Source organism: Chrysoperla carnea, chromosome 4, assembly GCF_905475395.1.
Source record: "Chrysoperla carnea chromosome 4, inChrCarn1.1, whole genome shotgun sequence".
Taxonomy (NCBI): Eukaryota; Metazoa; Arthropoda; class Insecta; order Neuroptera; family Chrysopidae; genus Chrysoperla; species Chrysoperla carnea.
Window position 1 is genome coordinate 62778728 of NC_058340.1, and position 17422 is coordinate 62796149.

Genomic DNA, 17422 nt, shown 5'->3' on the forward strand with positions numbered 1-17422 from the left:
AAAGCAAGACCAATACTTTACTTAATTATCTTTGTTTTACCAACTTCGATATTTACTCTGGTTTTGCAAGACTAAATATGCAAGAGCAAAATTAAATTATAAGACAAAGTGTGTAAGTCATAGATAATCAAATATAGTCTTGTTTTGTCATTGTTCTTGGTCATCACTAATTCTTACTGAGATAAAATGCTTAAAATGTGAGAAAACGTGTGACTTAGATGAAAATACAATATTATGACAGAAAAAGTTATATTAATTTAATGAAAGCAATGGAAAACTAAACTGTACTTGTCGATGAGTTTTGTGATAGAATTCTCTAAATTAAATAATGAAAAATGAAAAATAATATTAATTTATTTAAATCCTAATATTATAGATTGGAAAAATGTGTTAATAATTTTTCTTAGGGCTTACACACACGTATGCAACTTTTGGTTGCAAAATGGTTTGCAACTTGTTAATTTTCCAATCAAAATAAAGTAAATTCAATTAATGAGCAAATAACCGCAGAAAGCGATTTTTTGTATATTGATTTTTAACTTAATTCTCTATCGTGTGAATAGGCGAATCATTTTTTTAAAAAAGACTTTACGACAATAAATAAAAGATATCTCTAGAGGTAAAAATACGTTTTCTCGAAATGTTCTATTTGAGGTCAATAGAATATATTATGAATAGAACTGAACAGATTTTCGTAAGATTCGGTTGTTTCATAGAATAGTTCTAGTACAGAAAGAAGAACACATCTTATCAAAATAATAAAAAGAAACAATTCATGCAATCTGTGTAGTATAATATTTTGTTTTTGCCTAGTGTGTTTTGAATTTTTTATGAAATGTATACAATATAGATAACATACATGTAATATATATTGCGTGAACGCAACATTAAAATGAAACAAGAGAAGTGATAATTTGTACATAGATACAAGGCCTTGTTATATTATTACACTAAACAAAAGATAAGCAAACACCATATTTCGTGATAGAAAAAGTTTCATCAAGGTGGTTGGAGCATTAGAAAAGTTTAAAAGTCTATGATATTTTTAATAATGTATAAAATTAATATCCAAAAAAATAAGTTAATTTTGACCTTTTGTTGCCTGAACAAAAATAACAAAATGCGAGTCCTGTACGCACAAACTTAGGACTACACACAAGTGTCGAAATGTTATTTGCTTTGGTTGTTTTTTAGCTTAATTTCATGTTTAAAAACTTATCTTGCTACAACTTACACAATATGATGCGAGAAAATAAATTTCATCATGCCTCAGGTTGATGGAACAATAAATGCCGGAGCTATAAGAGGTTTATGGATAGATCATGATAGTCAGAAATTTTTCATTTTAACGAAAACAAAATTAATATTTCGTGTTAGACCGTAGGACATCACGGTTTGAAACTTCGTGAGTGGCTTCTTTTTGATGAGTCTACAAAATTTTGCTCTACGGTTTTTTTCAAAAGTGCTGCGTTTTCAAAGGAGCATGATGACGTCTTATTTGAGTTATCGATCTGAAGAAAAAAAGCAGGGAATTTGTCAGACAGTATAACCACTTGATACCATTAATAATTATTAAACGATAAAATATTTTTTCCGACAAAAAAACTGCACTGATGAGCTTGTTTACGAACATGCCGTACTTAATTATTTTTGTTTTTCAATACATAAATAATTCACTTTTTCTGAATTGTTTAATAATAATTAATGTTATCAAGTGGTCATAGTGTCCGATAAGTTTCCTGCTGCGTTTTTTCAGAACGATATTCAAATATTACGTCATCATGCTCATTTGAAAACGCAACACTTTCGAAAAAAAATCGTAGAGAAAAGTTTGATGGACTCTTGAAATGGAAGCCGCTCACGCAGTTTCAAGTATGTATTTTATCATTTAAAAAAACCAGTGGTGTCCCACGGCCTATTTTGATATAAGCTTCATGTATTTTCATAATGTATGAAGAAATGTATTTATGTGAAAGGAAATACTCTCGTATTAAACTGAAACAAATTATTTATATAGTATTTTAGTTTTTTTTTCAAAATTTTACTAACTTATACTTCGAAAATATAAAGTGTTCGACTCTATCTTTGTATCAAAGTGTTTTTTGTTTGAAAACAATCTTCCAGACTTCTTATTTCAAAAAATTTGCTTTTAACGAAAATATTATCTTTCTTAATGTTTACTTTCTAGAAATTTTTGTTATACTGCGCATTGATCATCGAACATAATATACTTTCTATAGATTGCATATACATAAAATATGTAGAAAAAATGGAGCAAAAATATCAGGCGCCAATATAAGAAACTTCAATTTATACGCTAAATGTTTTTTAAAAATTCTCATATTTATGCAATTGTTTATCTAAAATTGAATAATAAATTAAGTTTGATCGTAGAAGAAAAAAAAACAAATGTATATAATATACATGACGTCTATCGATTACGATAAATATTAACGATACCCATTGAAAATTTCATTTTTCATATTCGCATGAATTATTTCGATTTTATCCTTTCTTTATGTAGTTACTGATACTACACATATCGTAGATAATATTTCAAGAAAATATTTTGTACCCTTTGTTAGTTTATATTCTTATAATACGCTATAAAAAGTCTCTTCTATAAAATGTCACCATGATTCGAGGCTTAGTGGACCCAGACAGTTCGTGATTTTGTTGAATTTAATTGTATGTTAGTTATTAGCTTTCGAACCAAAGATATTAAAATTTAATGCGACAGGCTTTCCATGGAAATGAGATAATAAATCAATTAAGCTTTTTGTTAGAGACTTTTTGTTTACGAGATAACTTAGCAAATATTGTTTCAAAACATATACAAGGTGTTATACTATAAATTGACTATATACACTATAATTGGCAACAGAACTCTTAGCTTATAAAGACTTATAAAGACGAACAAAAACACTTTTTACCAAATTTCGATCTGAGGCCTTATTTTCGAGATAATTATTCACAAAATCAATTAATAAATTTATCCAATGACATGGCACTTAGAAATATAAGGATGCTTATTTAGAACGTCAATAGTTCTGCAATCAACTATAAAAAACCTTGGATATTTCGAAAATGAAAAGTCTTATTTATGTGAAAGAAAGTTTTTTATGAAGATACCCATTATATTTTATACATTGCTCAGATTTCTGGATAATGTAATGCGTTAAGAAAGTTATAGACTTTTGTAGAAAGCTATAAAATCACAACTTTCTGGGAATATATAGGAACGTAACAATGTATGTAAATTTAGAAACTTAATTTTCAACCACTTCTCATTTTACAACTCCTGTAAACTAAAGAAAGACTAGTTAATGATGATGCCAACATAAATAAGATGCCAACCAACATTAATAAAAACATAAGAATGATGTGAAAATATGTTTAACATAATATTCAGTAATAACTAAATGCACGGTAGTATGCGGTGCAAGTTTGAGCACAATCAACTTCTATATACTCCACTCAAAATAAATGAGCGCTGTTTTTATACCATGTATATGAAATATATCAAGGTATACTAAGTTTAGTTCCAAGTTTGTAACGCTTAAAATTATTGATGCTATAAACAAACTTTTGGTATGGGTGTTTATAAAATCACCTAATAAGTTCATTTTCGGTTGTGTGTCCGTCTGTCTGTCAACATGATAGAAACGAAACTCAAAAACGAAAAGAAATATCAAGCTGAAATTTTTATAATGTGCTCAGGACATAAAAAGTAAGGTCGAGTTCTTAAACGAGCAAAATGGGTCAATTGGGTCTTGGGTTCTTAAGTTCCATTTTGTAAACCGTTAGAGATAGAACAAAAGTTTAAATGTAAAAAAAATAAACAACTTTTGTTTGAAACATTTTTTCGTTAACATCACTGTTTACCCGTAAGAGCGAAAATTAGGCGCCAATTATATAGTATCTTTTATATGGGAATATACGCTCAGTGTGTGTGACACGTACATATGTATGTAAGTATGTTTTGCTTGCTTCTTTACTTATATGACGAAAATAAATAATTACGTAATCAACAATGTCTTTACATGGTATTTCAACAATTTACTCAGTCAATTGTGATTGCAGAGAGAAAAGTTTAATTCAAAAAAGTCCACTTTTGTCATTTTTAATGTATTTCAACTACATCAAAAATATAAGTATGAAGTAATATAAATATATTAGAAATTTGCGCATTTTGGCCGGCCATCATTTTACACGGAAACATTAGTCACTTTGTTTTGGCATTAATCCTTAAGTATCTATCAACACTTAATCATAAGGTACAGACTTAAAAAATTTACATAAATATGACTCGAACAAACATGAAAATTCTGCATGAACGTGGCTCAAATAGAACGAACATAAAAGTTTTACAACTGACTTCTTATCGTGATACCAACAAAATAAGCTGAAAAGTCCTATAAACACTAAAATCATGAACAAAATCAATTCTTACTACTCTAGTTGTTGAAGTCAAATCTATCGTGGTAGCGATTCAGCAGTCATAGTGCTAATTTTTGCTTTTTCGACCCTAACCTCGCGGTGGCGCAGCAAAGTTTTCAAAAATCCGTCCACCTGGCAAAACTTTCTTAGCACGTCACTGCCGGGCAACGCCCGAGTAATTGGTAGCCCTACTTAACAACCAGATTCACCTATCACAAACATGCTGACTTATGATTTTCGGTAAATAGTTAACTCCTGTAGAAATTGAATAAAAACTGTTCGATTTTTCCATTTGTATTTACTCTTTCTGCAAATCAAGAGTAAAGAAAAGAAATCGTTGCATTGAAAAACAGTACCTACGTATTCAATGAATTTTAACAGTTCGGGTTAATTAGGTAACGAAAATTACAGGTCGGGAGGTTTTTGATGGTTAAAATGGTTTAATAGCATTTTTTATGAAATGCTTGCTTGCGACATAATACAAGAGGTTCAGCGAATTTTGCACCGGTAATTTGGCAGGTCTTATCTGTTAATGGATATTTTTATCTTAATAACTAAAAACAGGAGTTTCTCTCCAGAATTCTTTATTGCGAAATAATATGCTGTAAAATTATTAAAAAATCAATTATCCGTCTTATTGTAAATCCAAATATATTTGTAAATCCAAATATATACATGACGAAATGTTTCGAGAACTTTGTCCCTTGTATTATTATGTATTTATTTCTGGTCAGATAATCATTATACAACAGCTTTATACAAATACAATATTTTTCTTCTTAGATGTTTTTCTTGTATGTATATTATTTGACATTATTTTGTATCTTTTAAGTTTGAAAAATAACGTAAATTATCTTGACATCATTAAATGAAGTGGAAAGTTTAAATATTAAGAAGCCTTACTTACATAATTATTTAAAAAAAATAAAAGATGTAGTATTCTTACCAATGGTAGTTAAAACAGTAGATGAAAAAAATACTGCTTGTAAAATACTCCAATGTTCAACTCCAGCTTCAAATTTTGAATCAGATGTTGGATCCTCACTTATCTATAAACATTATTTCTAAATTTATGTAATAAATAAAGCCATACTTGCATATAATTAGCACTGCTCCTCAATTTGAGGAAATTTTATTATGTCTTATCGTTGAATCTTAAAATTAACCATCTAAACGATTGTCATAATCGAATTCGAAAATACGAAACGAAATAGAAATTCAAATGGTAGAGGTGTAGGGATGACTTATATTTGGTTATAATTGTGAGAAGTATAGTTTTGGAATATAGAGGCTGGACCATTTTAATGTACTAGGGCTAATATTTCGTTTTGTAGTTAACCAATCAAAAAATAACTTAAGAAACAAAGTTGTAGGGTTCGATGGAGGATATCATGTCTGACGACAGGTTAGGACCAGTTCTCCGGGTTGCTTTAATAGATTTTGAAAATTGTTAGCTTCTGGAGGAAAGCTTTAAATGCTTTAGCCAAAAGTTGTCGTGGGTGACAGAGAATACTCGACTGTGCCTTTGCCTTAGTCCTGAAATTCTAGTTTCAAGGTCATTTGACCTTGATCTTCCAATTATCTTGAAAATTTACCTGAGCTTAAGAAGTTATTAACACAGACGAATGACCTTTATTTTCCTAGGTAACTTTTGTCTAAAAACTTTTTCTAAAGTTATCTTATTTTCTTTCGATTAAATGCAATAATGACATATTTTTCAGTCGCATTTCGTACAAAAGCTAGCGATTTTTGAAAAAATGTTTTAAATAAAAAATGTTAGTTTTTTTATGAAGATCAACTTTCTAATTTAAGTGTTATTAAAGCAAGCTGAAGAAGTGGGTTTAATCTGATGTCAAAACATGATGTCCCCCATCAAACTATGGAACTTTTGCTGAAGTTATTTTTTGGTTTGGTTAACTACAAAACCGGTTATTGTGCCATAATCGATCAACATGGTCCTGTATATACACATTTTTAAGACTTTAGGATATTAAAATAGGTGATTAGCGCTAATATTTAGTAAACTCGTTTGGATAACACGTTTTAAGTGAAAGTGTTTAGTAATTTTACTAGAAGTTTGTTTTGTAAACTAAACTGCGAGTAGGAAATTCACCCAAATTAAAAAAGGAAGTATCAAATCAAATCAAATCGACGACTTGCACTGAATTAACGACTTTCACTATACTCTTTTTGACACGACTTGTTACTTACTACTAAATACTACAGAAAAAAACACGCTTTATGAACAACATTTAGACTAAGAAATAAACAATTACCCTTAATCCACCACTGAATGCTTCTTGTAAAATTTGTTCATAACGATCCAATTCAACAGAAACTAATCGTGCCATATTTGATACATCAGTATTATTAACAATACTACCAACAAAATGTATCCGTTCTTTCGATGTGACACTATTCAATTCTTTTAAACGTAATTTCTCAGCAGGATATTCAAGCCTTTGAAATATCTATAAAAATAAAAATAACACAAAAGAAAATTATATTTTCATATTAAATGGGGCATATCCATTTTATTTAAGGAGTTGACTTGCACTTTAATATAAAAATCGTTTCTGCGTCCGCCTAGGTTTGAAATTTTAACTATAACGCTGGATTCAGATTCAAAATTGTAGTTATTATTTCATTTGTTATATTCGATCGATCACCCGTTATTTCAGACAAAAATATTGAATTTAACCCATACTATCGGTCCAAATCCTAGTATCTCGAATATACGCCAGGTTTTAAAACCTAGTGTAAAGGAAACAAAAGTATTGTCTTATCACAAAAGCGTTCATAAAATACGGCAAACGTGACGTTCGCACGTTCGAAGTTCATCAAACAATTTTTTTTCTTGATTTTGATAATAAATATGATTGAAATAACAAATATTTTAAAATATCAATATTTGTGTACCTTTAATCTAAATCATTTATTTATTCAGCGTAAGGTGTAGTTTCTGAACAGCCTCAAACCATCAACTGCCTCGCCATCAAAGAGCTAGGATTTTTACATAATAATACATGTCAGCTCCTTAACTATTAAAATATCTTATTCTATTTTAAGCTTTTAAAAAATATTGTGTATTATTTTATTTGTATATATGCATATGCATAATCTATTTTAAATATTCACTGTATAGTGTGAGATATTGTCATTACACATAAGACCAAAGCTTTAGAAAGCTTTAGAAAGAAGATAATGCCTTTACTGCTTTAGTCTATAATAAACAATTAACGCGAATTTCACATACTATTCTTGTTTTACGAATGTAATTGCACATTTTTCCGTTTAATCATTTGGCATCCGTAATGGACTATTAACTATTAAAATAGGAAAAATTGGAGTGTTTTGTTTTTAGAATAAATTTTTGGTTCTCAATTTAGTCAACGACTGATCAAATACTATGGAACACGCTTGTCTTCAAAAGCTAATCACATTTTTATTTAATTATGGTGGAAGCGTTGGGTAAATTCATTTATGAAATAAATGGATATGATTAATGCACTGAATTGCGCCCCCACCATGAGAAAAAATCCATTTAGTAACTTACTATCGACAACTCCAGTAGTCCAACTAGTATACAGGTTCACTTTACCTATCAATAAACGTAAAACGTAAATAATTACACACAAGGCCCGATACTTCATACAAACGCATTCTGATACAGATACGCAAAATTGATTTTCAATCCTGTTATAGTCACTTGTACAAGAAACTTCTAATATAATTGCAGATTTATTCGTACATACCTACAGCGGATAAGGTTGTTAAAATGCTACATTTGTGAATACTTATTAAGGATTATTATAATTCAATATGTATCTTAAAATTTTTTTATTTGCCTCAATGGATGTTCGTTATTGAGCCAAAACATCCTGTGAAATCAATTTTTGAATAACACCAAACACTATCAAAATATAAAGGATTGTATAAATAGAAAGAGAGGAAAATAGCACGTGGTGACTTCTTAACTTGCGACTGCCATGGACTACATATCAAAAGTTGTTTTACAAGAAAAACATAGATAATATTATTTAATTGCTTATATCTTCCATGTTTCTCAATCAATTTCAATTCTGATCTTGCCATCTATTACTGCACATTTTCAAATTTTAACGAAAAATACATTTAAATCGACATCAGAACACAAGCCTCCATTTAACTAAAGTTTGGATAATTAAAATTGTTGAGATAATAAAACGCAAAGTCTTATCATTTTTATTGTTGAACAGAAACGACGATAGTTGGATTTTGAAGAGAGATAACTAGATTAACAGAATTTTAAACATATCATACACTATATAGTGTATGAGAAATAGTTGACTAGTACATTAGAGTTAAAAATAACACAATTATTTCACGACAAGCATATATACTCTTACAGCTTATATACACTTATAGTCCATATTTCCACATTTTTACAATATTGAAAGGAGACAAATACCTTAAAATATTGAGGTCTCTTAACGGGGTTACTGGCAAATAAGTGGACCTGAACGGGAATGGTCCGCATTAAGATGATAAAGCTGTTGATCTTTGATTCTATCGGATTTTAATTAAAAACCGCTAATTATTATTTAATTATCTATAACAATAAGCTTAATTAATTAACAAAGGAATATTTGAGATTAAAATATTAATTATGAAATCCGACACATACCTACCCATCATATAGTGGTGGAAAGTAAAAATCATTTTCATTTTATGTAACCCATACCAATAAACACGTTTAGTAAAACATTTAGTATTTGATTGAATAACAGATTATTATCAAATTAATTATTATTGTAGAGATTTCGATTTAAAATAATTGGTTTTTGATATTAAAACCTATTGTATATTTACATGAATTGAATTGTAATTTGATTAAAATATCAAATTACAATTCAGTTTACATTAGATAAATTTTCTATGAATGTTATGAATAATAAATATTATATGTCCATTCCAGGCGGAATTATAAGAGTGTTTTGTAAAGTTCAAGTATGCTATCTTGAATTAAATATTATTACTTTAATAATAGTTGTATTTCTCATTTCCCATAGTAGGTAAATGCAAGAGGGGAAGGATGACTTGCACAAAAACAAAATTCCATGTTTCCGAAAATTAAACTAATCATATAAGTATAGTTTTCATAATGTAAAGATCACCAAAAATGTAAAAACACGCGTAGAATACGTTTTTGTCACCGTTTTATGTAAACCCCAAAATAAAAGATAAAATTGCGAAAGTGTTCATTGGTAAAATTAAAATTTGCAAGAAATCGATATTATTAAGTATATTCCCTAAAATTTCAAGTTGATCCGAGAAATATTCACGAAGATAGACGCTTCAAAAAAACAATTTTAACTGTGTATAAACGTCTTTTGGAAATTAAAACACGTTTTTCTCGAAACAGCGTTATGCAAGATTTCTCCGAAGCGGCTCGACCTATCGGTTTCGAATTTTTACACAATCTTTTTAGACATTTTCCCCAGGTTTAAATCGAAGAAACATGATTTCTAGAAATTATTTCGATATTTTAGACCACTTTGAATTTGGAAATTTTTTCCAATTTTTTTAGGAAGTCGCCACTTTATCAACCTGTATTCACCTATCGACTAAAGAAATTTTCTGGATTTTTTTCATTTTAGATAATCCAAACATTTAATTGGAGGACGTCCAGTAGATCTCCTACAGGAGCAGTATCATATCAAATTTTTAAAATCGGGGAATAAGATCTTAAAATTAAAGAAATGTCGTATATGTATACGTTTTTTATATTTATGAAAATAAATGGTCTTCTCAAAAAAAAACTCATAAAAAATGTGGTTTTTTGCGCTCGGAACTGGATATAGATTTGGGTACGTTAGTCCATAATTGCAAATCCACAAACACCGAGAGAGTAAGCAAAACACTGAGAGCAAGAGTACTACAAATTTTAGATAATAGAACTACCAATGAGGATAGTATCATTTTACTACTTAAAGAAGTTCGACAAATGTTGCATAGTTTTAATTAATTGCAGTTTATACTACAGATGAAGATTTGCGCCATAAAAGAGGCTATCGGACGCATAAAACAATATTGGCCTGTAAAACATGATTCACTTAGATATGTAGGCCACACTTTACTTTATTGTATCAAAGGTGGTCAGAAACAAAGCGGTGAGCAGAAAAGTGAAGCGAAAAATGAATGAAAGTACACTGGTTATCTAGGACTGAAATAAAACTAAGAATATAATAGACTCACCGCTAAGATCGATCTCTAGGAACAACTAAGTACTTCAGAAGAGCTTAGTTTCATAGGATTAATCAATAGAACTTGTGCAATTGGAGGGAATCTCACCGAAATACAGGATCTCAACCAAAAGTAAGTAGCAGATTACGCAGTTTTTGTTTAGGACAACAATTAATAGTTTCAAATAGAGTTTTTAGAGAATTTACAGATAAATCTTCAAAACGACTCTACCGTGGAACAACGATGAAGCTGGATTCGAATTCAGCACCTCTGCACCTCTCCCCAAGTCTATTAAAAATTTTATTTTTTATAGCGTCTATTTTTAAAAAACCTTGATTTATTTTTTCTTAATTTTAGTTTTTATTAAAAGAATGTTCCATTAATATAATAATATAAATGTTACGTGTCAATAAATGAAAACAAAGGCGTGAATATTGTAATAATTATAATGTTTTTAGTTCATACGAAATAAAATTCTCGTTGAAAATTAAACGATACGACAACAATATTTTCAGAAAAAATGATTCATATTGTTTCCAATATAATTGTATCTTCCAATAAATCAATCCTAAAGCTTGTATATCAAACCTTTGCATGTTATTAGCATCACCTAATAATATTTACTTTACCTGACTGGGTCTAATTCTTATCTTAGTATTTTTTTATGAATCTTAAAGTTTTTTTTTATAATCTTATCCTTTATAACTTAAAGATTGATTTTTTACTTTCAAAATTCTTATGGTTCCCCAAGTTTGTGCGCCCAAGGACTTCTGTATGGTTTAAAAAGGCTCTACATACAAAATATAATCATTTTAACAAAACAATAACACCACAAATGGCGAAGGTTTCAAAAGGTCTTATTCAACGAGGGGTTATGATAAAAGATATTAGAGCCATTTTTGAAAAACATTGAAACAAACTTACGAAGAACCCTTTTATTCTTTCCTCAAGCATGCACTTTAAGTGATGAGCAAAATTAGTTTCGGTCTTGAATTCTTGGTCTTGGTCTTGCAAATTTTTCAAAACCAAGACCAAAATAGTACGATTTCGACAAGACCTTATCTATTTGAATTAATATCAAGGCGAAATCTGTAAGACCAAGACCAAGGACAAGACGTATTTTTGCCAGTTAGTTAGTTGTAACTATGGTCTTATGGTCTTGGAAATCAAATAAATCTCAATCAAGTATGGCCTCAGATAATCACGACTTTGCCGAAGTTTAGGTCCAACATTGAACTGATTATTTTGATTAATTTGTTTGTATATTGTCCAATTTTAAAGGGGTACTTATTCCAGTATTCCATTGCAAAGAATATTCAAGACAATTAAGCATGCATATTTATATATAATTTTCCTTTAATAGACGGGGCGAGACGTTCTATATGATATTTCAATTAATAATGATCATATATCATTTTTGTGATGATTAGTTACTTTTACGATTTATAGAAATTTAATATCATAAAATAAAACTGTCAGAAATGAAAATTTCTACGAAAATCTATGCAGTATATATATCTAATAATTTATTATTTTGTGTATTATACATATTATATACGCAAAGTAATATAGTTCAAATATTGAAAAAACACTTGAAATAACATAATAAATTTATTGCAAAATGACATTTTAAACTAATGCCATTATTATGATGGTTAGCTGGAATAGCCTTTGTTTATAAAGTCATGAATGAATAATGTAAACAAATTAGGAAAGTAATTTACATATAGTTTTCATATCATAACCTGATTGTATAATATCAACTATCATACCGGGTGGACCAATTTTAATCGATAAGGTGGAAAATATTGTAGGGTAACTAAAATATACAAATATATTTCAAAAAAATGTTGTGCTTAACCCCTTAGCCTTCATCATACTGCATCTCTTTGCAACTATAAATATTAAGGTTAGGTTATATTGGCTGTCCACGAAGAACACATATAGGCTATAAAACCCTTTGTGATACCATATATGTGTTCTACCACCTGTCCGCTGATAATTTCATTTATCAGCTCCTCAATTTCAGAGGCTGAGTGCACCTCCTTCATGCATATACCATACCATACATATTAATTAAATTAATTTTGTTGCGGCGTGTCGGAAATCGAACCCGCTACCCTTAGCATACCGTGGACGGAATTGATTACGCCTTAACCAACTGAGCTAATAGGGCTACTCTATAAATATTTGGTAACAGACAAATTTTTTGAAGCTACCTACAAATTTTTAACCTTCTTTCTGGTATAGTTTTGGAGAAAATGGAAACTTATGTTCTAGCCTAATTTGCGCTCTCACGGATAAACAAGGAGGTTTACGAAAAAATGTTTAAAACAAAAGTTGTTTACACTTTCATTGGGAAATTTATTACGTTGAAACTTTTGTTCTATCTCTTAAGATTTACAAGATGGTTCCTTGTAAACCCAAATAGACCTATGTTGCTCATTTACGAACTCAACTCACTTTTTACGACCTAAGCGGAAAACAAAAATTTTGTTCGTATCATCAATATTTCTAAGAGTTACAAACTTGGGACTAAAATAATTTTTTATTGAATATCAGCATTATAAGGATTCTCGGGAATATCTTAAATTGGCATTGATCTTAAATTTCTGCTTACTGATAAGAGGTAGATGAAAACTTTAACTACGGCAGAAAGTCGATTCAAAAACAGAGGAATTTCGCTACTAAGTAAAGGATATTGATTGTCAGAGGTGATAAAATGTTTTCAATAAATTTTTTTGTTTGTTTTTTATATATAACGCCACTGGCCTAAGTTAAAGCTTTCCAGTGTTTCTAGCTTCTTTATCTACTCTTAGATTTTTACAATCAATTTTTGCCAAATCCATTCCATTTACGAAAAGTATTTCAAACAAAAGATTAAAGTATTCTTCTCTCTGTTATTACCCTGAAGTTCATTCCAAGTAATATTCCAAGAGTTTAAAACATATCCTACTTTGAATTTAACATTTGTTTATTCGAAATTTCTTTCTATATTTCAATTGCTCTACAAAATTTCTTATACTCACCTATTAAAATTGTCCACCCTGTATTTTATTTATATTATCTTTGTCATCAGATGTGTAAACTATTTAAATGGATACATCGTTTTTCTTTACATACTTACTGCTGTAACGAGGGTATGACATGTCTAGAGCAAATGCACAATTTCAAGTTTTGTGTGTTCCATAATCCATAAAACCGAAATTATTAGATCCTTGGATATTTATAGCAAGGAAATTGATGTTATATTTCAACGTAAATAATATATTAGACCATAAAATTTTATTTTTCCTCAATTTAATGAGCTATTTAAAATTATGGAACCATATTAGTATTGGCAGATAAAAGGACCGGCTTTAAATTCTTAGTCCATAATTCTGTTTTTATATATGTATACCTTTAAACACTAAAAACTAATGGTATTGGAAAAAATTTTTGGAACATTTTTCAGCGCTGATTAATTTTTTTGCCACCTGTTTCTACTCAGGAACGTATTGAGTAATTTTTCATCCGTACGCAATATAAAAAATTCAAGTTCATTATTAAAACTGGAATAATAGTACAGTTTGATTCAGCAGGTGCGTTTTAAACACAACCAAATTTTGTTTAATTTTTTTTTTTTTTTAACACACATCAATTTTTTTTTCTTTGAACATAATCGTATTAAAATTAAAAAAATAAAATTTCTTAGCCAGGCTCATTCATTTCATAATTTGTCTTCCTCAAAGTTTTGCCGCTGGAGCGCCCGATTCAAATACGCTGCAGCCTAAATCATGTATTCGATCCAATGGTAAAATAATAGTTAAAATTGTAATTGAAAGTATAATAATTTGTCTTAAAAATAGGTTTAGTACATTCTTGTTTGTTTACCTTCCCATTTTTTAACGACGAAAGTAACAAAAATGTAATTTATACGAAAAACTTAGTTGAAAATAAATATTTATTTACTTATTTATTCACATACACTCTACTTACGATGCAATATACACTCAAGTTTCAGAAAAATTCATTCGATGCAGATACAACTATTTACTATAATATGTTAAAATAGTCCGGCTGTTGTGTAGTCAACTAGGCAATTTGTATTACGTAAATGTAATAAAATGCTCTAAAAATATCGTAAACTAGGCAATTTTTATGACGAAAATGTAATAAAATTTTTTTATTTTTACTTTTTGGGAAGCGCATTAAAAAATCCCCGACAAATGCGATTTATTCTTTGTAAACCGCTTTTTGGAACTTTGCTATAAAATGTTATCAATCGAGTCAGTTCGACCGTTTATTGTTTTAAATTACCCAATTATTTTACCATTTCACTTTTCGAAATGAATTGAACCAGGTTTATTTGATCATTCATTTCCATAGTAATTATTTATATGTCATGCCTTTTCCAAACTGAATCAATTTTTAAGACCATCGCCAATTTTTTAATTTTTTTTCGGGTACGAAAACCTAAGCTCGTACTTTAAACATAGCTAAGAACACTCTCCGTTAAATTACCTTTAAAATGAAACCAAAAAAATTAAAATTGGTTCATCCGTTCAGGCACTACGATGCCACAGACAGACAAACACGCACACACACACACACACACACACACACACACACACACACACACACACACACACACACACACATATCGGTCAAACTTATAACACCCCTTTTTTTTAGTTCGAGGGGTAAAAATACTTTTTTCCCGTTGCTTAAAATGATAAAGTTTGAATTATTAATATTAAACTTTTCATTACTTTACTGCATTACAGCCGTACATTTACTAATATGGCAAATTCTGATGAAATGCATCTACGAAGCTTATAAAATAGGTAAATAGACATTAATGCTTTTGTTAAATTTGATCTCATATATAACTTTAAAAATTTTATAATAAATACCTACGAACAACATGAAACTAAAGATTAATTCAATTAGATTCAGTTTTTTTGTACTCAATTGTTCGAATAGATACATATTTTTGAAAACATTTTCATGACACTAAAATGACAATGGTACATGTTGATGTACTTAAACGAGAAGTAATGCTTGAAATAAGAAATGAACAATATCAAATTCAGAACATTAACCTCGAATGCCCCCTGAATATTCAATGTATATACATAATCAAAACTATTTTTAATTTTTTTTTTTTAATTTTTGTGGAAATATTACTTCAAAAATAGTTCTCCAAACAAATATACATATTTTTCAAGAAGTTTGATTATTTCTGACTTGAAGCTGTGGGTAACAAAATAGAAAGTGGTCAGAGTCCTTATCGAAAATGAAATAATAGGAAAATGTAGTCCCGATTTTTATCCAAACATTAAAGTAGTGTTGCAAATACTTGCTATGGCTTTTTATTAGCAAAATGTTGATTTTGCTAATAAAAAGTCACCAGAAATTTATTTCGGCAAAATACACACGCTTTCTTGCCAAAAACTTAAGGACGTTCATGCGTCAACAATATTAGTAGAGAAATAAAAAACAATATGATAATGCGATAATTTAAATGATTTCCTATGATTTCTATGATTTTCTCTGTTATCGAATTAATTTAAATTTTTTTAAAGTTTAAAAAATGACTAAAAGTAAGTTTTTACATGGGACTAAATGAAAAATATAAATCGATATCTTTCAAAAATTATATCGATAACCATACTTGAAACTTTTACCAGTTAATAATTATTTAAACTTTTAATAGAATTTCAAAAAAATTTTCTATTTTCTATTAATTTAAAATTCTTTAAAATTTACATACTGTTTCCCTATGAACGCACATAGCAAAACAGGTTAACGCATGAACGTCCTTCAATTAAATTTTAAACCTTTTTTAAACTGTCAAAAACGCGGGCATCCAATTTGATGACGTAATATGGGTATCACTATACGAAATAACACTAATAAGTTTGACAGATATATTCATAGACATCTGATTATAATAAATATAAATACTTATTATCTATGTATATATTATACCCAGCTGTCTACACTGAACTAAGTGATGGTCTATGACTCATACCGCTATGACATCACAGCAGGGCTTACCCGCGTTTTAGGTCACGTGATATACAGTTTAAAAATTACGATTTTTAATTTTAATATTTTAAAAGAAAAAAGTGCTTTTATGACTCGAAATCAGAATATTTAAGTAAATTTTTACATAAATTTTAACTTTTTTCAAAATTTTTGACTAACGATAATACCCTATTAAAAAAGGACCCTGTACAAATGTAACAATATTTCCGACATCGCATCGATATAAAACACATAACTTCATGAAATATATAAAATTTCCAAGTATTTATCACAAATAACAATAGTACTGCACTCAGAAGATTGATGATGTGGAACGATAGAAAAAATTGTCAGAGAAAACCATTCGATCTTCAAAATATTTGAAACGTTTAACACTGTATAAAATATACAAATGTCGAAATTGTCAATTTACATTAACAGAATGTTTATTTAACCAAAAATTTTCTCGATCTACCAAATGTTATTATTATTAACATTTTTCTACACTACGTTTTTATCATTTTTCATCAATTGTGATAAAATGTTTTAAGCTTAAAGGTCGCATTCGTATAATCGAATTTAGGCAAACACTCATTTTTGGTAATGATCTGTATGTCTAAATAAAACTTGAGGAACACCAAGGCAATTTTAGATTTAGGATTGAAATTATTTGTACCCTATATTTTCAACTTTGATGATGAATTTTGTTATAACTTCATGAATGTAGACGAAAAATAATAATAAA

General features: G+C 29.0%; 1 protein-coding gene across 1 annotated transcript in view; it reads right to left on the minus strand.

Annotated features, from left to right (window-relative positions):
- The window catches only part of LOC123298843 (TWiK family of potassium channels protein 7-like), a 33754-nt gene that overhangs the window by 6927 nt on the left and 9405 nt on the right, over window positions 1-17422 (minus strand). Inside the window, 2 exon segments of the mRNA XM_044880937.1 lie at window positions 5387-5480; window positions 6711-6911. Coding sequence (XP_044736872.1) covers window positions 5387-5480; window positions 6711-6911 — 295 coding nt within the window.